Source organism: Stenella coeruleoalba (assembly GCF_951394435.1).
Source record: "Stenella coeruleoalba genome assembly, chromosome: 18".
In the NCBI taxonomy this organism is placed as follows: Eukaryota; Metazoa; Chordata; class Mammalia; order Artiodactyla; family Delphinidae; genus Stenella; species Stenella coeruleoalba.
The window spans coordinates 21,273,446-21,299,279 of NC_137164.1; the positions used below are offsets into that span (position 1 = coordinate 21,273,446).

Genomic DNA, 25,834 nt, shown 5'->3' on the forward strand with positions numbered 1-25,834 from the left:
TTGGAATGTATCTTCTATACCTGACAGGTAGATATAGTGCCAATGTCACTCTGTATATGAATTAGATAGAGGTCAGAGCTTTAATACTAAGCAAAGGTGCCGGCTTTGACTGACCTAAGAGAGATTTTCCTTTTGCCTCAGAAATGATGGTATGTGGTAGTATAACAAGAGTGACCCTTATAATGGAATTTAAGAAAAAACAATTATAATATACAAATGTGGACTCACTAGGTCAAAGGAAATATAGATTATACCCCAAATGGGGTCTGAAAAGGCATGACCAGAGAAATTGAAAGAAGTGGTAGCTGCTTCTTCTTTCTTCCGTGAAGACAGGAATTTTATTTATTTGGTTCACCAAGAGTAGGTATCTCAGGCATAAAGCAGGCATTAAAAAAATATTATTTTTGTTGACAGAAGACAAACCTTAGATAACTGTGGAAGGACATTGTCATGGCTAAGTACTAACACTCTTCCCTAGCTTTCTTCCCTTTCCCATTCCAACAGAAAAGTTTTACTGCCCACTGTAACAATTCAGACAATACATGCTCACTGTGACAATTCCAACAATTCAAAAAAGATTTCATAAAGAGGAAAATTAGGATAAAATCACTCTAGAGCCTACCATCAAAAAATAACAACTTAAAGTACTGAACTAATCCTTATTTTGGGACAAGTGTTTCTGACCTTTTCCTATCTTAAGCAATAGGGAGAAACACTATTGCATATACATCTTTGGCCACTTGTCTTACTATGATAAATTCTTAGATACAAGACTGCTAGATCAAAGGATGTATCCTTTTATAGTGCTTTTGACACAAATTACCAAACTTCTCTCCAGAAAGGCTATATCTTTTTATAGCCTATGGAAGGTGTGGTCTTCCTTGTCCTCACTGCAATAAAAACTTACACAAGAGTAGAAACAGGTATACAGAAGCCTGACCCGTAAGTGGAGAAAAAAGCACAGTCAGGGGCTACAGGAGAAGCATATTAATGAAGAAGAGAGGCAAAGACAAGTAAGACCTATCCTATTTCACTTCTCTGTTTCCACTTGGCTCCAGAAGGTTGTATGTATTCCCATCTAAGAGTAGAAAAGACTGGAATAGAAGAGGACAAAGAAGGAGACTTCTACTTACTTGTCTCAATCAACAGACATCATAAAAATACCTCTCTTGGATTATCTTATGTTTGTCCCCACTTATCTTGCCTATCCTCTTTTTTAGTTTATTTTTCCCCTGACACATAACCAGAGGCCATAAAACGAAAGCCTGCATGCATGCAGCTGAATTGTGACTTGCTTGACTAAATCCACACAGTGTAGCAATTTTTAATATCTGAATGTCTTTAGAAGGGGCACATACACTCCAGTTCATCAGTCTCTACCACTTATCTTCTTAAATTTCAGCACCCCACCCAGAGAGATGCCTGCTTGGTCCTGGAGGCACTTGCATTTGCTACCTTTCACATAAAATAACCAAAAGAAATTCAAATATCATAAAGCAGTGGTTTGGCAGATACTATCTGCGTCACTGAATAAGCCTGGAACTTAAGGCCAGTCTTAAAGAGTGTTTATTTCTTCCTAAACTCAGTATCAAGGGGAATCTTAAGCAACAAAGGAGGACACAGGTTATCAACTCTTAATTGCTACTTGACTTAACTTAGGCTTCCTTTTATTTTCAGAAAATCATCACATTTCTCCTGACGCTGCAGGTACTTCAAGACCCAGAACCCTTAGCCCTTTTAGCACTGCTAATAATGTGCAACAACACAGCACAGTGGTTCATTAAGAGTAAGGCTCCTACTCACAGACACAGGAAACAAACTTATGGTCACCAAAGGGGAAGTAGGGGGAGGGATAAATCAGGAGTATGGGATTGACAGATACACACTACTATATATAAAACAAACAGCAAGGACCTACTGTATAGCACAGAGAACTATATTCAGTATCTTGTAATAACCTACAATGTGCATAACCACATCACTTTGCTGGACACCTGAAACTAATGCAATATTATAAATCACCTATACTTCAATTAAAAAAAAAAAAAGTAAGGCTCTTAAAACAGACTATCTGATTCAACACCTGGACTGGCTCATTACTGGCTGTGTGACCTCAAGTAAGCTAACCTCTCTGTGCCTCAGTTACTTCATCTGTAAAATAAGGATAGTAGCAGTAGTTACAATAGTAAGAACAGTGCCTGGCACAAAGTACACATAGTATGTATACATGTGTATACATATTTTATACACACAGAAAATACATACTGTGTGTGTGTATATATATGCTGTGTATATATATAATAAATATAGTATATATGATATACTTCAATAAAAGAGGTTTAAACACACACACACACACACACACACATACACACAGGCAGTCCTTGCTTTGAATGGTAGTGTGAGGCCATAAAAATGCCCATAAAAGTTGAAACTATGCAAAGCCATCTTAATAATCAATGGGAAAAATTAACATTGTTTCATGGTCTTTAAAATTTTTGTCAAAACATTAAAAACTCTCAGTAATAAAGGTATTGAGAAAAAACAGCAAAACTAATATTTATTAAGGACACTAAAACATTAGAAACATTGAAAAATGAAGTGTTTTATTTCTTTGAAAAACTTTTCAGGAGTCATTTGAACAGTGGTTGCCTTCTTCTCATCGTATGATTTAGGATACACAGTGAATATCTTTTCTATGCTTGGCCAACTGTTATCTTCCTCACTAAGTCTGGATAACTCAAGCGCCTGACAGCAAGTTATGTGACTGCCAAGGTCCTTTCAAAACCTAAGAGTTTGTGATATTAAAGACAGAACAGAGTGAAGAAAGACATGAAGACTTACATTGTATTGATGATTAGCAACAGGTTTGTAATTGGTTGTCACAACTTTGTCTAGTTGCTGTGATAGCCTCACAGGTTTGGAAGATTCTTCTATTTGTAATCTGAAAAACAGAAGGCATTATTAACAAACTTACGAACATTGTTTACTGGGTGAAACCTGAAGAGTTATTCCTATAATTCTTCAAGACTAATACTTAATATATAAAGAAGATACATCAGTCTTAATACTTCAAAAACACACTGAATATGACAATAATGTAGAAACCAGACCATAAGCTAAACATACAAACCATGTCATTTAATTCTACAACTTCCTTCTAAACCTATACTTTGCAGACAAACTTTAAGTTTTAAAACAAAGAAGCTAATCAGCTTTAAATTTCTAGAAAAAAATTTGCATGTAAAAATGAATTATCTTAAGTTATATGGTCTAAAACTAATCAAGGTATTAATCCAAAACTTCTATTCATTTGATGAGATTAAAGTATGATAAAAAGATGACACATCAGCATTCAGGATCTAGTGGCTAGTAGCTGCTTTAATGGACAGTGCATATAAATAACATTTCCATCATCACAGAAATTTCTATTGGACAGCATTGGTTGTCCAACTGTAGGACTCCAGCCATCTAAATTAAAATATAATTAAAAACATCACTTTTGGAAAAAGAACCATAAAATAAACCTATGACACTAGGTATATAGCATATTATAAATATATATATTCAAATAGCAATCTGAGGAGATTTTGTTTTGTACTAAATATTACCATACCCAGTGACTCACATTCAACCATTTACTTCTTATTTTAAAAATTAATTCTTTGGTATATGAGCACAGTAAATCTAAAAAATGTTTTAAGGGGGAAAATGGTGTAGCTTTCAAAATGACTTTTTTTTTTAATCAAAGTGACTATTTTTTAAACGACAGAAGATACCACTGTACCTCTAGACTTCTCATCAGCAAGACATCAGAATACAAGAATATATTTAAAGTACTATAGAAAAAAAATTGCCAACCATGTCTAGCTAAATTATAATTGAAGAGTAAGAGTGAAATGAAAGTATTTTTGTACAAAAACAAAGTTTATCATTCACAGGTCCTCACTGAGAGAACTACTCAAGGATTCATTTCAGCAAAAAGTAAAATGAACCCAAAAGGAACTAGTGAAATGCAATGGTCACAGCAAAGAAACTGAGAACCATGTTAGAAGATTATCTACTTGATACAGACAAAAAAAAGAAGGTGGGTTTTTAAAGAAAATGGAACTTAACATGAAAGAATGGGAAGAAAGAGAGCAAAATGAATGCATTTAAGATTTCCACATGCTTTCTAAATTTTCTGCAATAAGCATCAATCACTTTCATAATCAGAAAAGGAAGTATACTTTCTTAAAGGAAAACGAAAAATCATTTCTTAGTTTGAAAGCCTTAAAAATGTTGGTCATTTAAAAATAATACATGTTGAACATCGTATTACTTTATTTTAATGGGACTTTAAATTCTTTGGTTCAACAGAACAGGAACTAAAAATGTTCATTTAAAATTCCTTCAAAAGAGAAAAACAAATACTGTATGCTAACACATATATATGGAACCTAAAAAAAAAAAAAAGCTTCTGAAGAACTTAGGGGCAGGACAGGAATAAAGATGCAGACTTAGAGAATGGACTTGAGGACACAGGGAGTGGGAATGGTAAGCTGGGGTGGGATAGGGAGGGTGGGAGGGAGACGCAAGAGGGAGGGGATACGAGGATATATGTATATGTACAGCTGATTCGCTTTGTTATAAAGCAGAAACGAACACACCATTGTAGAGCAATTATACTCCAATAAAGACGTTAAAAAAATAAAATAAAATTCCTTTAAAGGCACAACTTGCAGTATAAAAGGTACCTGCTTTTATAACATTCTTATTATTTAATTACTTGGTTGGAGTTATTTCTGTTTATTTCTGCCTATTTTTACGGATATAATACCAAATTCCTCAGAAGATATTAAATATCTACCAATTGCTTTTTTAATTTGAAAGCTACAAATACTACAGGTTTTATTTTTAACTATGATCCCCAAATTGAGTACAGCCATTTCTGTATTAAAATATAAATATTTTAATCCTTCCAATTATTCATAAATCCATATATATCCTTTAAATACATAAATTCATTATTTTATGAAGTGTAAAAAAAGTACTTTAGAAATGTCTTTAGAAACTTACTGTATATGTCACCATAAATCATATGTAGTTTGTTACTTTGCTTTTCATGGGCCAAATATACTTTCTATGAACCAGGAAGAAGGCACTAGCTAGAGGTCTAGAAGGGAGATGTCCACCCAAAGATGGACTTGGGCTAACAATCCTTCAATGGCCTCTTAACTGTTCTTGGGTGACACATAAGCTCCTTTACATGACTGCATGTCCCTATGGGATCAAGTCCCTGCTATCTCTCCAGCTTAATCCACTGTTCTCCCACATCTGCACCCGCATGGCTCCAGCTGTGCCATGACCAGACTTCAGAAGGAGCCTCTTACAGGCAATCATCCAGCAAATGACTACTGGGTGCCTCTCTCTGAAGAAAAGACTTGATTAGTGGAAGACAAACATTAAACAAACGCTTATCTATAACAGATTATCTGCAGGACTGAAGAGGGACAGGGGGTTGATATTATGACAACTGACTGCGTGCTGCTACGAAGTAAAGATTAACTCCAAGATGTGCACTTGAGGGTAAGCTGGAGCAGGGCAATCCAAACTTGTAACAGGTGAGGCGAAAAAGACTGGGCAGAAATCACTCCTCCAAGCTGAGAAGATGTCTCAAAGTGACAAAGAGATAAGCGTTTAGAGAGAAAAGAATGATTGAAGACAGATATAGGAATGTTTACAAAGAGGTAGAACTAAGCATGTGTAATTCCTTGAAAAAAGGGCGGAAACCCCCCCCCCATAACCAAGTGGCAAACTGTCTCTGAACACCTCTCTGTGCTCTAACCTTAGCCCCATCCCCTTAATGCAATCAGTTCTCAGGGGTTTGGCCTCTCTAAATGGTAATCTACCTGTTATGCTGCCACTAAATTATCTTTCCTGATTCAATCACCTCACTCCACAATTTGATCTTATAGGCTTTCAAGGAGGGAGGCATGCGCTAGCTTCTTCCTTCTACATTAAATGATTGTTCCCCTTACTTCACAATTTGAAAATTCCTTGGGGTTTCAGTCTGTTCAGGTAAGTGCATTTTTATAAATGGTAGCTTATTCTTGTCATGCTCTTACACTAGAATTTATTTTCAGCCACTGCATCCCGATTCAGGTTCATGTGGCATACTTTCCTTTCAATTCTAATACAAAAGTTCTAAAAGCCAATTTCATCATCCATAGAGTGTCATGACTCATGCCATTTTTATCCTCAAAGTATTTAATCTTTTAAATATGTAAAGGAAAACACTGAATTAACTTTTTAAAAAATAAAAAGCTCACATTAAAATTTAACCTTTTTATTATACATTTAAAAAGTCAAGTCTAAGCGTTTTGTTTTAATTAAAAGAAGATATCTTTATGATTCAAAACTCAAAAGGTGGGACTTCCCTGGTGGGACAGGGGTTAAGAATCTGCCTGCCAATGCAGGGGACACGGGTTCGAGCCCTGGTCTGGGAAGATCCCATATGCCGCGGAGCAACTAAGCCCGTGCACCACAACTACTGAGCCTGAGCTCTAGAGCCCGTGAGCCACAACGACTGAGCCAGCATGCCACAACTACTGAAGCCCACATGCCTAGAGCCCACGCTCTACAACAAGAGAAACCACAGCAATGAGAAGCCCACGCACCGCAACAAAGAGTAGCCTTCCGCTCACCGCAACTAGAGAAAGCCCACGCGCAGCACCGAAGACCCAATGCGGCCATAAATAAATAAATAGATTAAAACAAAACAAAACACCTCAAAAGGTTAATCTGTGGACTGAAAATATAACATATTCTTAAAGAACTAAATCTTAAAATACTTTAACTAACCTGAATAGTTTAAAATAATTTAGCAGGGTTCTTTACTTAACATTAAATAATCCATTTAACATTATCTCATGAAGCGTCAGAACAATTTGCAACTCCACTTCATCACTGAACAAAGCACCAAATTAAACATCACTGACCTCAACATGCCTTCAAAGTCAAAATGAGGTTTAAAGCTAGGCTTGTACAAAATAAATTAATTTGCAAATATTTGGTTTGTACAGCTGAACAGCAAACTACACACAGAGGTTTTATGCTGGACTGGGAGGAAGCTAAAAGTTTTGCTGTCCCAACCATTTAAAAAATTGGGTCTTAACTTTTTCAGAAAATTTAAAAACATGGTGTTATTTTCAAGAAGTAATAGAAAAATATTACTATGTGATCATTTAGACACAGCTAGGCCCTGTTTTACAAACCATTAAAAAAAATACGTGTTGCTAATTATTACCACCATTTCAGGACAGTTTAGAATACACATTCACATTCTTAGAAGACTAGGACTCAATGAATTCCCAGTCTTTCTAGAATTATTATTTAAAGAGTCAGTTTTTTTGTTGTTTTTTTTGTTTGTTTTTTGGGGTATGCGGGCCTCTCACTGCCGCGGCCTCTCCTGCTGCGGAGCACAGGCTCCGGACGCGCAGGCTCAGTGGCCATGGCTCACGGGCCCAGCCACTCCGTGGCATGCGGGATCCTCCTGGACGGGGTCATGAACCTGTGTCCCCTGCATCGGCAGGCGGACTCTCAACCACTGCGCCACCAGGGAAGCCCTAAACAGTCAGTTTTATCTCTCATTTTTTCCCAGCAAAGAAAAAGCTCAAGGGCTACAAGACCCAAGAGCTTAAACACTAATAAAACGACAACTATAACAAATAACAGACATTTAAAGCACTTACTATGTTGCTAGAAACTGTGTTAAAAGCTTTACCTACATCTTCTCAATCCTGCTTTTTCCTTACAGAAGGCAAAACAGAACTGGAACTCAGATCTTTTTTTTTTAACCCAAAGGTTCAAGCAGTTAATCTATACAGTCCCTAATAGGCCATATAATAGAGTAACATCTCTAATTAAAAGCTTATTGAATTTAGATCAAAATAAGTAATTCTCTTATAATGACTATAAATGGAATATAACCTTTAAAAATTGTGAATCACTTTGTTGTACACCTGAAACTTACATAATATTGTATATCAATTATAGCTCAAAAAACAATTCTCCTTGATGCTCATCAACCTGCCTTCAACTAGCCTAATTCCACACACGCGTGCGCGCACACACACACACACACACACACACAGAGAGAGACAAAGAAGAGCACATTCTCCTTTATAACAATGAAAAAAAAATTCCTATTAAGTCAATGTCACTAGGCTATAATCATGGTGCATAATCACCCTTATTAAAGTTACTTCATTATACTTTATTAAGATTTATGCACTACAGTGGGAATTCAATTCTCAAATTGTTTAGTATATTTTGAAAATATAAAATTCATTTAAAAAAAGTAGCATAAACATCCCCAAATATTTTAAAGTATGAACACTGGTAAGATCTAACAGGAACTGAAAAAAGCCAAATTCTACTGCTCTAAGCTGTTGGCAGACTGGGGAAGAGAAGTCTACAAATTTTAGTCAATAGATCTTTTTTTTAACCTCCCTGCTACATATAATGCTTCTTATGTAAAAGTAACTCAAAAATACTGGCTAAGCATATGAACAAATGACCTTTACTGGACACCTTTTTTAGATCACGAAGGCTGAATCCCATATTAACAAATTTCCCAATAATGCCTGATTTTATACATATAGACTATTCTCCTGCCTAAGCAAGACACCCTAAGTAATACTGCCTTGCTAATCTGGTTATTAACTATAGAGTGAAACAACTACAAAAACAGTGAATGACAAATGTTTCCATCCGCTGCCAATGTAGGAGTCATTTTATAATGTAAATATCACTATTTTAGCATTCATCTATCCTTTGTGCTCTAGCTGCGTTTGATTGCAATTTATGCTATTCTTAAAATGACAGGTTTCACAAAAGAAGGTAAATTTTCTTAAGATGCTGATTTCATTTTTGAAAGGGAGAGAGTAAAGCAGTGAAGGAGGTCAACAGTGCCTCCCAAGGGGGAGAAGGAAGCTGACGTTTGCCGGGTGAGAGAGAAAAGTCTCTGGGCAAGGAGAAGCAGGAACAGCCCGGAATGCTGGGACTGCCTGTGAAAACACCCACTGGGCCCTAAGTCAGATAACAAAAACAAGTTTCAGAAGAAGGCCCAGCTTGGGAGCAGGTGGACAGAAGGCTGGGAGAAGGCCAGGTGAGGGAATAACCAGATGTATGCTGAGCTGATTCACTAATACAAAAAGGTTCTGATGATGCCTAGTTTTAAGACAGTACATTTATAGGAAGCTTCAATAGGACAGAGAGCTTCTCAGAGGAATAGTAATAGTAAAACATTTTAGTCCATTAGAATGTGGATTTGAAAAAATTTTAGCACTTGCAGTTGACGAGTAATCAAATATACCCTTATCTGGCAGGACTACTAGAAGGATTACAGACAGTAAATATTAAAATTAAGTATCTCTTAGAAATATCTGTGAATTATTTGTAAGCTTCATGAAAACAGGGACCTTGCTCATATCCCTACGGCCTAGAATGGGCATGCAATATAAACGTGGTAAGTGAGGAAAAAAAGTATGAGAAGAAGAAAGGTTTTAGGCTGCATTTAATCAGAGATGGTAATTTGGATGTAAAATCATAAGACTTACAGCGATATATGCTAACATTTAGATCCGGCATCTAAGAGAAGAGACTGTAAAATACATTAAGGTTTAATGTTCACTCTGTAGGAAACACCCAATAATGGGAAAAACTCCATTATCTGCTTGCACTGTCCAATACAGTAGCCACTAGCAACATGCAACTCTTCAAATTAATTTAAATTAAAACCTCAGTTCCTTAGGCACACCAGCCACATTAAGTGTTCAACAGCCACATGTGGCTACCATACTGGACAGTACAGATATAGAACACTTCTATCATTGCAGAAAGTTCTACTGGAGAGCGCAAGAGAATCGCCAACGCAAATGTCTACAGGGGCCTGTCAAGTAAAGAAGAAAAAGTAACAGGGAGAGGTGAGGGCTGTGGTGAACTGGAAACAGAGCACAAGCTCCACCCCAAGTGGGCAACTAGTCCTCAGCACCAGGTTACTCTGCAGGAGCGTAACGCTGCTATTACCAGATTGCCTAATTATTCAAGAAAATCCAGAGTCAGATTTTTATGTGAAATCATTCATTAGACACTGCCAACTAATTCAATTTTTTTAAAAGGGCAATCCTCCTCCCCCAAAACAAAACAAAACCCCCCTCAAAACCAAAAAACACATACACTAGCTATACCAGGCCTCCAGTTAGCAGTCCTCTGATCCATATATCTATGTCCCAGGGGTTGGTTTTTTTTTTTGTTTTTTTTTTTTGCGATACACGGGCCTCCCACTGCTGTGGCCTCTCCCGTTGTGGAGCACAGGCTCTGGACGCACAGGCCCAGCGGCCATGGCTCACGGGCCCAGCGGCATGTGGGATCCTCCCGGACCGGGGCACAAACCCGTGTCCCCTGCATCAGCAGGCGGACTCCCAACCACTGCGCCACCGGGGAAGCCCCTGTTTTTTGTTTTAAGCAAAGCAGCAGCAAAGATCTAAGAATTATAACTAGATCTAAGAAAGCCATGACACAAGTGCGTCATAAACACTGGCATCAAAACTACACAATTTTGTTGAAGGACCTTGCGATTCCCTGCACCTCCAATCCCACGCTGCCATCCTGAGATCCATGAGCTGGCTGATGGACTCTCCCAGATTCCCCTTAGGAGAGGGCATTTTAGCTCGTGCTCAAACAGTCAAAAAATATCTCCTATATAATACAGAATTTTGATCATTTTTGGCTTTTTATAAAACTAGCAATTTCGTATGATTCAACCTAACAGCTCCCTCTTTTTCTCCTCCCTATGATTGTTTTTTTTAAAATTTTATTGACGTATAGTTGATTTACAATGTTGTGTTAATTTCTGTTGTACAGCAAAGTGACTCAGTTACAGATATATATACATATATATTCTTTTTCAGATTCTTTTCCATTATGCTTTATCACAGGATACTGAATACAGTTCCCTGTGCTACCCAGCAGGACCTTGCTGCTTATCCATCCTATATATACTAGTTGGCATCTGCTAACCCCAAACCCCCAATCCTCTCCCTGCCCGCCACCCCTCACAGGCAACCAGAAGTCTGTTCTCTAGGTCGGTGAGTCCTAACAGTTCCCTCTTAATGAAAGACTTAACGCTGAGTTGAATTCTTTTACATGAGAGTAATATAATTCAAATCACTAATTAAGTCCCAGCGTGAGGGTGACTTGCCCATGGTCATACAGCTTGTCTGAAAGGGAAAAAAATTCAAGATTCCTCGTCCAGTGCTCTTATATCACTGCATCTTAAACATAATGAGGCAATCCAGATGTCTTTTCAAGTTGGTAAACATATACTATCCCAATTTAAAATATTTATAGCTATTTAAGAAAATACATGATGTCCAAAACGCGTCCATTACATTAGCTAGCAAGTTGTTCGGAAGGGACCTACATCTGGCGAGGGAAACGATAATGCACAACGCACCTTGTTTTCTCCTAGGTTCGTTAGAAACAACAGCCATCCGCAAGTTTTTGGTATGTGTTGGGTAAGGTAAAATAAATGACAGTGTAATGAAGATATTTTATGTGTCTTGGTTTAATTTTTGCCTAATTTTTTCTTTTTCACCAAAACACTGTAAGACTGTCAATCCAATTTTCACTTCTCCAGGAAGAGCATATATCACCAACATTCCGGAGAGTATCTGTTTACCTAATCTGTGAGCTAAACAACACAATCTCCACTCCACAGTCCAAAATATAAATATCTTACCTGATGGCCAGAACATTTTTACTATCTTATGTAGTTTCCTTTTCTCTCATAGTCCTTCCTTATGTAATCTACTTAATATCTTGAACTTGAAGGCACCTTCAGTGGATCCCTTTAGCCTAAGCAGTAGCATTACTTCCCAGTCACCAGTGCTCTGGTTGCATGCAAGTACTACAGACGTCCAAATGGGAGGAAGTGGGTCAGAAAGACAGCAAATGCAACTGGTTCGTAGGAGTCTGGGAAGCAACAAGGTATCTAAGGTTTGCACTGCCCGGAGTTTTTGTTCAAGTAATTATAAACTTTGGTCGCTTGAAACTTTTTCTTTGCAATGTGTTTTTTCTTTAGTCCAAGAAAGGCATGACTTCTTATATCATCTCATGAAAGCAAATTGTTTTTTACCTTAGAAAGTTGTGATTTCAGTGTAAGAGTGTGTGTGATAGGGAAGGGGAAAAAGAAGGGGGGCAGTTGAAGGGGGGGCAGAAGGAAGCAATAGCATTTGATGTAAGAAACCCTTTACTGCTTATGCTTTTCCTGTTAATCAAATACCCTAGTCAATATTTTGGTACAGGCACAAAGCAGAAACACATGAGGAAAAAAGTTTAGCTAATCAGGGAACATTAATTGTTTCTCAATACATGTCCAAGTAGCTACTCTTTTTATGCTAGAAATGAAATTACCCTAAACTCCAAAGGATGATGAATGACAAAAATACTTGTTTCATTTTTAAGAACTTTTCATTTTAGTTCCCTTCTCCATACTCCAAGAAAAGTAAAAAGCCTAAATAATTTGGTATGATTCCCAGGGGGTGGCGGGTAAAAGCTTATCAATCAAAAGGACCAGGAACCATACTTATAACTCAATACAGTCGGGTCCTCCATATCTGAGGATGCAAAACACATGGATAACAAGGTCCAGCTGTATTATACCATTTTACATAAGGAACTTGCACATCTGTGAATTTTGGTGTCTGCAGCGGGTCCTGGAACCAATGTCCCGTGGATACCCAGGGATGACTGTTTTCAAAAAGGCAACAAAGAAATACCTTTTGTATTCAGATTCATGCTGATAATTTCCCATTAAAAAAAAAAATCAGAGATTAAGCAGACCTATGGCACACAGAACAACTCTGAACAATGCTTAGTTTAGAAAGAATGTACCATATCATGGTATGGTAGGGTCTGAACCCAGACTCCAGTTTTAAGGTCCAGTTCTACTATTAGGTGTTACCTTGGTCAAGTTAGTCAATCTCTTCAACACCTTGGTGCTCTCACGGGGAAAAATGAGAATTACAACAACAGAAATAAGTGAGATAATCTTTACAAATGGCCTGTCCCATGGGACGCGTTCAGTACATTTTATTATTATTTTACTTACTGTAATCACTTCAGTAGCCACACTAAACAGAAATGTATGGAAGTTATTTGAATAAACATAACTTCTAATAATTACCTGCTTCACTGATTAGATTTATGGAATCTGTGTTCATCCTTTACCCTGATGGGGGATATTTGGCTACATCAGATAAAAAGCACTTTCTTTGATCTCCTTTGACATTTTCAAGGATAAGAAAATTTCTTTCCAAATGCCATTCAGCTGCAGGTAAAATGTGTAATGCTCATGGAAGTGCTAATTAGAACTAATTATAATTTAACCACAGCAATAGGGCAGCTTACAGTTTTGGGTAACTGTTCATATATCAGATTTTAAAAATTTACTGGATTTCAGATGTAGTCAAAATATTTTTGGAGTTAATCCTTAGGGCACTCAAATCAATCTCTCATATATGACCTTCAACCATTAGTGACCAGAACATGAGTTTGAGCTTAACAAAAGTAGAAAAATGCATTTGAGCAGAACATCTTCCTAAGTTATGCAGATACCTCACAACCATTTTAAAACTACATATTAGTTTCAAAAATATCTTTCCCCATCTTCCCCGTCATATTAAAGCATGATTCAAGGGGGTTATGTAAATATTTTTCTTCCCAGGAGACAGGGTCACCTCCAGACAAACTGCATAGTGGGTGCAACTGAACGAAGTAGCTGTTTTATTCCTCTCCTTCCCTTTATTGTGGATATCTAGTTCACTGAGGCGAGTGGCCCTACTTTTCCACCTCCTGGACCTTTTTAGTCCTTGATTTTCTCTAGGTTTCTCTAGGACCTCTTGATTTTCTCTAGTTTTTCTAAATAGCTCTAGATGATTTCATACACATTATTTTACCTCATCGGCCAAAGAGGCTAATGCCTGCAGGAAACATTAAACAATAGTACTTGGGCCCATTTCTGCCCATGATCGCTAAGGAGTAGTTTAGAATTTCATATCCAACATTTATCCACACTGACCTGCGTACACTTTTGTGTGAGGCAGATCCATTTAGACGGTGTTCAGAGATCTTCTTGACATCACCGTTTCACTCATGCCACTCAGATTTCACCACCCATCTCTTCTCCCAGATTACTTTCATCAGCAGGAGGTGGGTGTTGCCTAAGTACTAATTCTAGGGGCTGCTGCTGCCTGAACTCTCCTGCCCAGCTCAGGAACTGACTCCTGTCTTCTGTTTCCTTGTGGAGTCCCCATGAACAACAAGAGCCCACAGAATCCCACAGGGATGTGTGACTCAGAGGACGACGGGATGAGAGAATTGCGGGCCAAACAGTCAGTGTGGCAGCTCAGCGTGGTGTACTGGGGGTTGCCAAGCCCTTGAATAGTCTCGAATCACATCATACACATCTTGTTAAAAACACTTTAATAATCAAGTGTTTAATAAACAGAATGCAAAAGCCTTTTCTTTCCATCAAGGATTGAAATTTATTCGTTAATTTAAAGTTGAATTTGGTTTTGAGAGCTTAAGTCTCACATAGGTTCTACCTTTGTGGATAAAATTCTTTAAAAATTAAAAGAGAAACTGCTAGAAATTACCATTAATATAATAAAATTAACTCAGTTTCATAGCAGAAACACTAATGCTCAAATGTTCACCACATTGATAAAGTGCTGAGAGCAGTTATTACACTAAGGTTTTCTATTTTCACAATTTTGTCAGTTCTTGTTGCCAGCCCTCTCAAGAGACATTCAATCCCCACTTTTATAAGCTCCTAAAACCTATCCACTGACTGATAAATAGGCTTCTGGTTTGGTATCATTTGGTGGGGAACTATGAACACTGACATGACCTGGCCAACATGCAAATTTTCTCTTATATAGAGCCTATGGATAGATTTATTAAGAACTGAGGGACTTCCCTGGTGGCGCAGTGGTTAGAAATCCGCCTGCCAATGCAGGGAACACGGGTTCGAGCCCTAGTCCAGGAAGATCCCACATGCCGCGGAGAAACTAAGCCCGTGTGCCACAACCACTGAGCCTGTGCTCTAGAGCCCGCGAACCACTACTGAGCCCATGTGCCACAACTACTGAAGCCCGCACACCTAGAGCCCGTGCTCCGCAACAAGAGAAGCCACTGCAATGAGAAGCCCGTGCACCGCAACAAAGAGTAGCCCCTCACCCCCCAAGGCTTCCCTGGTGGCGCAGTGGTTGAGAATCTGCCTGCCGATGCAGGGGACACGGGTTTGAGCCCTGGTCTGGGAGGATCCCACATGCCGTGGAGCAACTGGGCCCGTGAGCCACAACTACTGAGTCTGTGTGTCTGGAGCTTGTGCTCCGCAACAAGAGAGGCTGCGACAGTGAGAGGCCCGCGCACCGCGATGAAGAGTGGCCCCCGCTTGCCACAACTAGAGAAAGCCCTTGCACAGAAACGAAGACCCAACACAGCCAAAAATAAATAAATTAATTAATAAACTCCTACCCCCAACATCTTAAAAAAAAAAAAAACCTATCAGAAAAACAGAAGTGCAGGAACTGGTCAAGACTAAATGTGAAGCAGTATCCCCATTCTTTAAAAAAAAAAAAAAAAAAAAAGAGTAGACCCCGCTCGCTGCAACTAGAGAAAGCCTGCACGCAACAATGAAGACCCAACGCAGCCAAAACTAAATAAATAAATACTTATTAAAAAAAAAGAATATATCATTTTATGAGTTTAACAAAATAATTTTTCTTGCTATTAGTAGAGGGAAGAAGGCATTATAGAAATGCTTCAGTCTGCTTTTTCTAAATATATAAAACACTACCTGGTTCAATTCAAATCTAGGATTTTTATAGCTGGTCTTAGAACAAAGACAATAAATTTAGCATATAGGAAAATGATTTCTAAACAAGACGTGGGCAAAAACAGTATTGATGCTTTATGGATTTAGACTCTATGTGTCATTTTACTTGTATTACTAGCTCTATTTAAAAGTACCTTTACCTTTTAGTCACTTATTTTATAGCCTATTACTCCTATAAAACATTAGGGATATCAGGCTATTCTTCATGTAGCTCTGGTTAGTCACAGAATGACTACTATTAGGGGCCCCAAACAAACGTATGAAAACATTTCCTGCATCATCAACATGCACGGATGATTACAAGTTATTACACAGGCTACTTATATGGACAAAATCCACTTTATTTTGCTAATGTGTTGATATGATGATCTGGGTCATTAATCTTTGGTAGACATCCTGAATGAGGCTGAATAGCAGTAAGAAAGCATAAACTCCTACATTAGTTTTTCCAGTTGTGGTAATGGTTTCATACCAAGCTCTTTCACCCAGTTCCTTCTAGTGTCACTAGCTAAAGGCGAGGGCAAAATCTGTGTCCATGGAACAATCCAAGGTAACATGCTCAAATAGCAACTGACCATACAACCTCGGTCTCCTCGTGAATCCATTCAGTAACTGAGTTAGGCAGGAAAAGGTGAAAAAAAAATGTATGTATGTATATGTACATATTTATATTTGAATAAACACATTCTAAAATATGCCCATGTTTCTTCAGGTTCAATATTCAGAGCCCAGAAAGAAATTAGTAAGGATTTGAGCTTGCTGCATTTTTATACAGATCCAAACGAGATTACAGATGACTGAAGGGAAGTGGGCATCTGTGGGTTTCACTCACTCATTCGCAAGGTAGGGGTTAAAGTATAGAGTGTGTTTGATAAAAGCAATTTAGGTGTGAAATGAACTTGGTGGTTTAAAGCGAGCTTTTACATATTTTACAACAGATGGTACAGCAATAATTTTTTATCATTTAAGATGAGATCAGATTCTTGAAACTGTGAATTCTATCACAACAAACAGGCTACACCGTCTTCTCCAAATAATGTATATTAGAGAGTGTGTATTTTCTGCAAGGTACATATTTACGCTATGTGAAATCTGAAGAAAACACATTTTAAAAATGAAAATAGATTTATGTAACTTAGTTTCAGTGGTGACTGAAGGAACTTAGAGTGGGTATGTAGGAAGGGAAATATTCAAATGAGGTAATGCAGTTCAAAGAAGCTGACCTAACAGAAATCAGACAATAAAAGACTGGAAAAATTACTGTGATGAGAAGTACTTTCCGATTTTCCCATTTATTATACTGTAGCTGGAATTCTTATAACCAGAATTATTTAAAATGGTTTAAAGCTAAGTATCCAAGATTATCAAGCAGCCCCAACTGCTAACCTCTGATCACTTTCTTTTACTCCTAAAAATATTTAGGTTAGGGATTTAATAAGCTGCTTATGAGGATAAGTGCAATGTTTCTCTAGCCAGTCCCTGTGATATATACTGCAAGTATGAATCATTTTTCCAAATTAAAATGTCTATGATCCTATGACTACGTGATGGGTGCCAAGAGAATACAACAGTGGAATCAAAACAACTTCTATTCAGCAAATTTAAAAATACCATTCTGCAAATTTCCAGTTGCCTCTGAGTAGAAATCAGAAATATTAGCCGCATATCATGTCAAACTGTAAGAAGGTACCCAGGCATACATGAACCAAGACACTGTTGCTATGGTGACTAAGCAAATACAGCAAATGGCTACTTCATTAGTGACTCCATGAAACTATAAATGCTGGAATAATAGATGGGAAATATCTGGCAGGATGTGGCCATCAATGTGGGCTGGAATTCAGAGCGAATTTCTGAAAAAATGAGGTAAATTTTAATATGCTGTTTTAGCAACCTTTGAAAAATTAAAAAGTGAGATTAATTAGCACCAAATGAAGCTGCGGGGGGGGGCGGAAATCAGAGGAGTGGTTTGGTTCAAGAGAGAGTGCTCTGTTGAGGATCAGCTGCTGTGGTACTGATATTAAAGAGTGAGAGACACTTAGACTATCATTTAGGACAGCAAAGGGAGGAAGAAGGACTCCCTATTGACTCACTGCTTCAGACTTCCCATTGTGAATGGGGTTCCAGGCCATATGGTCTCACTTTCTCCCTATCAAGAAAATTAATTCAAACCCTTCCAACTTTGAAGAGTTTAAACTTTACATTCACGAATGAAAATAAAAGCTGGATATGAACTTCGGTAACACAGTTATAAAAGATTAATGCTAGAATTAGATTTATCTCAAATAATTTAAATTATCCAGCATTCCACATACTCTTACTTAGTCTTATAAAAACAAAGGCTGGAAACGAAAAAAACCCAAATGTTTTTGTCTTTTCCTCATGAATTTACCAGGCCTCTAAGAACTTTTAAGTGCCACTATATAGGTACTAACTAAAGACACGTTTATATTTTAGTATCTTCTAAATTCTAGTGATAAAAACAATATGTTATATTATGTTTGTACATAAATGTTAGTTATATCTGACCTTTATTTTAAATTAAAACTTTTTTATTGAAGTATAGCTGATGTACAATATTATGTAAGCTACAGGTATACGATATAGTGATTCACAATTTTTAAAGGCTACACTCCATTTATAGTTATTATAAAATACTGGGTATATTCCCCTTGTCGTACAACATATCCTTGCAGCTTATTTTATACCTAATAGTTTGTATCTCTTACTCTCCTACCCCTATATTGACCCTCTCCCTTTCCCTTTCCCCACAAGTAACCACTAGTTTGCTCTCTATATCTGTAAGTATGCTTCTTTTTTGTTATATTCACTAGTTTGTTGTAATTTTTAGCTTCCACATGTAAGTGATATCATACAGTCTTTCTCTATCTGACTTATTTCACTTAGCATAATGCCCTCCAAGTCCTTCCAAGTTGCTGCAAATGGCGAATTTTCATTTTTCTTTATGGCTGACTTCTAATAAATACCAGGCAATGCTATGCTTGTTTTTATCCTTGTTTTGATTGGTGTAAACGTCAAAGTGTAAAAGCCACAGTTACTACATACCTCAATTCATCCTCCCAGACTTCGAGCAGGACTTTCTGATCCTGTCCTATTTAGCCCAGTGACGTGCACACCACACCACAGCAGACTCTGCCCTGACTTTCTACTTGAATGGCTTTTTCATCAGCATTGCTCAAGACACACAAATTAGATTGGAATCACCTCTTTATGCCAAACTGAGCTATCAGGAATCAGTTGTTAAAACACGGGAACTACAGCAAAGGATTCACTGTAAAATGAAGACGAATTCTGGCAGCAATATAGAGAATGAAGCAGGGTAAGGAGAGACTGGTGTCAGGGAGAACAATAAACAAGAGATGAAGAGAAGCTACACAGTACCAGTGAGTGGAAGGGCAGAGCGGTATGTGAGTACAGTAAGTGTACATATGATACTGAATTCAAGAGGGTTCTGCAGACCTAACATAACCTAGGCCCAGTGTCAGGTACTGGAGGAGAAACAAATATGAAAAAGCTACCAGCTGTTGGAGGAGTAGGCAAGACAGACTGCTAGCCAAACAAAACAGCCTCTAGAACTTCTGAGGATCCGCTGGCATCTGCCACCTTCTTTTCTATTCTTACTCCTCCTTTTCTGCCTGGCAAACTCCTTCCTGGGTCGTCACCTCTCCAGCAAAGCCAGCCCTTACTCCGGAGGCGGCTGCTCCGTCTCCCATGTTCTTTACTCATGGCTCACATACTGGAGGGTAACAGTATTCCCACAGGCACCTGCGAGGCAAGTGCTGACAGCATTGTACTAAAGAAGGAAAAGCAATCCAGTGTTACTCAATTACATTCCGCCTAATACATTCAGAGTGTCTATTACCTGTCAGGGACCATGGTAACTACTGATCTGCACTCCTTTTCAAGTTCATTAGCAAAAACTGTAATAGAAATCTTCAGTGAAAGCAAATGAAGGCAAGACTATCAGAGAAGAAACCTGACTCAAGCAAAGGTTCTATGATACTGTTTTTTAAAACAGTTTTATTGAGGTGTAACTGACATACAATAGACTGCACATACTTAAAGTGCACAATTTGATAAGTTGTCAAATACGTACATACCTGTGAAACCATACGATACTTGTTTCAGAAAAACCACCCAGCCTTACAACCTAGGCTCCTCCATGCTGAATTTTGTATTCCCCGTGGAGGAATCAATAAACTCAAACTGAATTTTTTTTTAAGTTACTGTCTATTTCTGATCAATAATCTCAGGAACTTAAGGACACAGAAGTTTTATTTTGTACTTTTAATAGAATGATAACTATGGATATATATATTTATATAAAACTCTTCTAAATTTCATATGCTAATGAAGTATCAGTATACATTTGCAGGCAATATAACTATATACTTTTAAAAAAGAGAAACAGAGCTTCCCTGGTGGTGCAGTGGTTAAGAATCCGCCTGCCAATGCAGGGGACATGGGAGCGAGCCCTGGTCTGGGAAGATCCCACATGCCGCAGAGCAACTAAGCCCCTGCGCCACAGCTACTGAGCCTGCACTCTAGAGCCCACGAGCCACAACTACTGAGCCCATGTGCCACAACTACTGAGCCTGCACTCTAGAGCCTACGCACCTAGAGCCCGTGCTTCACAAGAGAAGCCATCACAATGAGAAGCCAGTGCGCTGCAGCAAAGAGTAGCCCCCATTCACCGCAACTAGAGAAAGCCCGCGCGCAGCAATCAACACCCAAAGCAGCCAAAAATAAATAAATAAATTTATATAAAAAAAGAAATAACTGAACAGTGATAGACTAGAAATAGTGCAAATATACAAAAGTAGCTTTCTTATATTCTAGCTATATAATATTTTTTAAGGGAAAGCAGTTACAATAGCAACAAAAATATAAATACACAGGGCAACCCTTACCAAAAATGTTCAACTCTATACGAACAAAACTACACATTGTTACTAAAAATATAAAGAAGGCTTGAATAAATGGAGAAAACAACTGTATTTCTGAATGGGAAGATTAAATATCCTAAGAAGCTGATTCTTCCCAAACAATTTTATAGGTTTAAAATAAAAATTTACCGGAATTTTTTGAATTTGGAAAAAAAATTGTTCTAAAATTGACTTGGAAGACTAAATAGGTAAAAAGAATTAAGAAAAACATTTTCAGGGACCTAATTAAATTTAAAAGCTTTTGCACAGCAAAGGAAACCGTAAACAAAACAAAAAGACAACCTACAGACTGGGGAATATGTTTGCAAACAATGTGATGAACAAGGGATTAATTTCTAAAATATACAAACAGCTCATACAGTTTAATACCAAAAAAATAAACAACCCAATCAAAAAACGGGCAGAACATCTAAACAGGTATTTCTCCAATGAAGAAGTACAGATGGCCAACGGGCACATGAAAAGATGCTCAACATCGCTAATTATTAGAGAAATGCAAATCAAAACTACAATGAGGTAACACTTCACACTAGCCAGAGTGGTCATCATTAAATAGTCTACAAATAATAAACGCTGGAGAGGGTGTGGAGAAAAGGGAACCCTCCTACACTGTTGGTGGGAATGTAAATTGGTGCAGCCACTATGGAAAACAGTAAGGAGGTTCCTTAAAAAACTAAAAATAGAGTTACCATTATCATTCTACAGTCCCACTCCTGGGCATATATTCAGAGAACACTCTAATTCAAAAGATACATGCACCCCTATGTTCACTGCAGCACTATTTACAATAGCCAAGACATGGAAGCAACCTGAGTGTCCATCAACAGATGAACAGATCAGGTAGATGTGGTATATATACACAATGGAATATTACTCGGCCATAAAAAAATGCCATTTGCAGCAACATGGATGGACCTAGAGATTATCATACTTAGTGAAGTAAGTCAGATAGAGAAAGACAAATACCAAATGATACTGCCTATATATGGAATCTAAAAATATGATACAAATGAACTTATTTACAAAACAGAAAGAGACTCACAGACATAGAAAACAAACTTATGGTTACCAAAGGGGAAACGGGGGTTGGGTGGAGGCATAAATTAGGAGGATGGGATTAACATATAACACTACTGTATAAAATAGGTAACAAGGACCTACTGTATAGCACAGAGAACTATACTCAATGTTTTGTAATAACCTATAAGGGAAAAGAATCTGAAAAGGAATATATATATATATATATATGAATCACTGTGCTGTACACCTGAAACTAAAATGATACTGTAAATCAACTATACTTCAATTAAAAAAATAAAAAAGAAGTCTCCCCTAGACATCTAGATCCTCTCCTTGGAGGCAACCACTGACACAATTTCTCACATATACTTCAAGATGCATTCACTGACACTTTATTTCTAAAGAAGCTGTTGGGTGGAAATGTTCTGCCTGTACTCTAGCGCTCTAATAACTGTTATCTTTGGGAGACAGCTTGTCATAGGCCACTGTTATTCTCATGGAAAAGATTAATTGTTGGGGGGGTATTCAAGAGAGAAGAAACACCATACTTAGATTTAATCATAGTTTCCAGTAATTCTATCTCAACATAAAGGTAAAAAGTAGAAACATAAGCCAGTGATTTAAAAAATAGACTCTTGAGATAGTTTAGATTATAGATGAAATACTGATCAGGTTAAACACAGAAATACATTGTTCTTGTCTACATACTATTTGAAGACTGTACCTCCTTGTTAATAATTCCTTATCAGCCAGACACATATTTGTCAAAATGTGCTCTCAGGACAACTTACATCAGAATCATCAGGCTGCCTGTTAACAATGCATATTTGTAGTCCCAACTCAAGACCTACTGAGACAAAAACTCTGCAGGCCGGGTCCTGGAATCAGCATTTTAAATAAAGTCCCCAGGTGATCTGTATACACAGGTAAAAGTCTGAGAGCAACTGGGTACTTACATAAGCCCTATAAAAACAGAAACCCTGGTTTCCTTATTCATTTTAGGCATACTACCTAGGATAATGCCTGACAAAGTACGTATCCCATTATATATGTTGGCAGTTTATTGAATGTACACTGGGCCTAACTGCAGAGTATCCTGATATGCTGTCAACACTTAACGGATTTTGAAACTGCATACTTCATCCATGATAGAAATCTGAATTTGGAAATCCACAGCTTTTAGAGATCATTAAGTTGTATGACTCAGTTTCATGGCAAAGCACTTGGAAAGATGTCAGGGAATTTAATTAGCGATACTTTATTACATATCTGAATTTCAGATAGACGGTACAGTGTACCAAGGACCAAGTGATCCAAAGGAAGGGTTCCAAATTCTACATATTTTCTATTTTGTGATTTGTTAAACACAGTGACATCTGTCCTAACTAGTACCAGAAAAGAAGCAAAAAAGAGCATCTCAGCAACCAAAACATAAGTCACAAGGCCAAGTATGACAGCTCTGGGCACTTGACTCATAGGCGAGCCCATTAGACCTTCACTCAGAGTCTATTCAGTCCTCTTTTACACATATTATTCATTCTAACAGAATTTTAAAACTGGTTCCGTAGCTCACAGGAAATTAAAAACACTAAATCAGAACAAAGAGAGGGCCTGCAACTGACAGTAACACAATCAACATTACAAAATGATAGTTGCTAAGAGGGGAGTGAAGAACTACATAAAATAATCAAAAGAACTCACAAAGTACAATACTCCATGGCCATCTTATGAAAGGGTAAATAACCCACTCTTCTTTTTTTTTTTTTTTTTTTTTTGTGGTACTTGGGCCTCTCACTGTCGTGGCCTCTCCCGTTGCGAAGCACAGGCTCCGGACTCGCAGGCTCAGTGGCCATGGCTCACGGGCCCAGCCGCTCCGCGGCATGTGGGATCTTCCCAGACCGGGGCACGAACCCGTGTCCCCTGCATCGGCAGGCAGACTCTCAACCACTGTGCCACCAGGGAAGCCCAACCCACTCTTCTTGATGTATCTGGAGGCAGCTACCACATAATTCAAAAATAGGCATTCATGAGAAAAAACAAGTTAAAGAGGAGGCTAAATTATGTTCCCAATAAACTTTGTGAGGTATGGATACAAGTATAATGTGTAATATATTTTAGGAAGATTTTCATTCATGAAACTAATTTAAAAAATGTTAAAGTTACAAACTTTCAAAAACAGTTTAGTAACAGCTATTTGGAAAACTATTAGAAACAACTCATCTCTCTAGAGTTCCAGGAATAAAAAAGATACTAATGTACCAGACCAACAGAGGAAATTTTCAAAACAAAATGTCCTTGATGGGCTTCCCTGGTGACACAGTGGTTAAGAATCCACCTGTCAAGGCAGGGGACACGGGTTTGAGCTCTGGTCCAGGAAAATTCCACATGCCACAGAGCAATTAAGCCCGTGCGCCACAACTACTGAGCCCGCATGCCATAACTACTGAGCCCGCATGCCACAACTACTGAAGCCCGCGCACCACAATGAAGAGTAGCCCAGTTCGCCGCAACTAGAGAAAGCCCGTGAGCAGCAACTGAGACCCAGTGCAGCCAAAAATAAATTTAAAAAATAGTCCTTGAGGGGACTTCCCTGGTGGCGCAGTGGTTGAGAATCTGCCTGCCAATGCAGGGGACACGGGTTCGAGCCCTGGTCCGGGAAGATCCCACATGCCACGGAGCAACTAAGCCCGTGCGCCACAACTACTGAGCCTGCGCTCTAGAGCCTGCAAGCCACAACTACTGAGCCCACGTGCCACAACTACTGAAGCTTGTGTGCCTAGAGCCCATGCTCCGCAACAAGAGAAGCCACTGCAATGAGAAGCCCGTGCGCCGCAACAAAGAGTAGCCCCCAGCTCACTGCAACTAGAGAAAGCCCGCGCACAGCAATGAAGGCCCAACACAGCCAAAGTAAATAAATAAAATAAATAAATTTAAAATAAAAAAATAATAAAAATATATAATGAGATATCTTAAAAAAAATAGTCCTTGAAAAAAATAATTTATCTCTTGGTTGACATGGTCAGCAACAGTTATTCCTATTTTCCATATTTGAAGGACTGTACAGCATATATCCTGTCATTTAGTCACCACTTAGAATCCACGTGGGGATGATCTCTGGAAAAGTCAGGGTTCTGTATTCTATGAATTATTTTCATCTTGAAGCATGATATTTTATGAAAAAGAAATATTTTATATTTATATTACAAAAAATAGTGCTATTGAAATGCACTAAAGATAACACAAATAGAAGTATAAACTCCTAGTGAGCTGCAATAAAATGCCATATGGCATTCAATGTAATTATGTAAAAAGCATTGAAAATTCTGTGAACAATAGCACTTGGCCGCCACCACACCCGCCCCCTCCAAAACTGGTGTGTGTACCAGACAGTACTGGTAAACAACAGATTTGTAAATTAACTTTAAATATTTCACATTCATGTCAGCTTCATAAAGTGTATGTGTGTGTGTGTTTCTTCTATACAGCAGCATCGTTCTGGACTATGCAGTAAGGCTTTTTAAAAGCTAGAAGATAGAGTGTAGTTCATAAAGTAGATTTAGTATTTTTCTTTTGAAACTACACAGAATGTTGCATATAAAAGCACAAGCTTTCTAAAGTGAGCAACTCAAGAACAAGTAAAGTGTCTGGTACATAATAGATGCTCAATGTTTACTGAATAAATGATTTTACATAAACTTGTGAAGCTTGAGCTGTGAAACCTTTGGTATTATGATGTAAAATACTGATTCTGAGGGGGAAAACTCTACTCATTCTATATTATTAACTTCAATTTCAACACGTAATAGCAACTTTAATTCCCTGTCCAAGCTACAGTACATATAGTATGTGTCATACCAAAGACACGCCATTTTAAAGAAAAGATGATTTCTTTGAGATTTTA

At 38.0% G+C, this 25,834-nt stretch overlaps 1 protein-coding gene across 1 annotated transcript in view; it reads right to left on the reverse strand.

The window, feature by feature from the left end:
* GTF2F2 (general transcription factor IIF subunit 2) overlaps positions 1-25,834 on the reverse strand; it is a 159,290-nt gene that overhangs the window by 29,381 nt on the left and 104,075 nt on the right. The window contains exon 6 of the mRNA XM_079903380.1: positions 2,845-2,944. Within this exon, the coding sequence (XP_079759506.1) occupies positions 2,845-2,944 (100 nt within the window). The remainder of the gene's footprint in view (positions 1-2,844; positions 2,945-25,834) is intronic.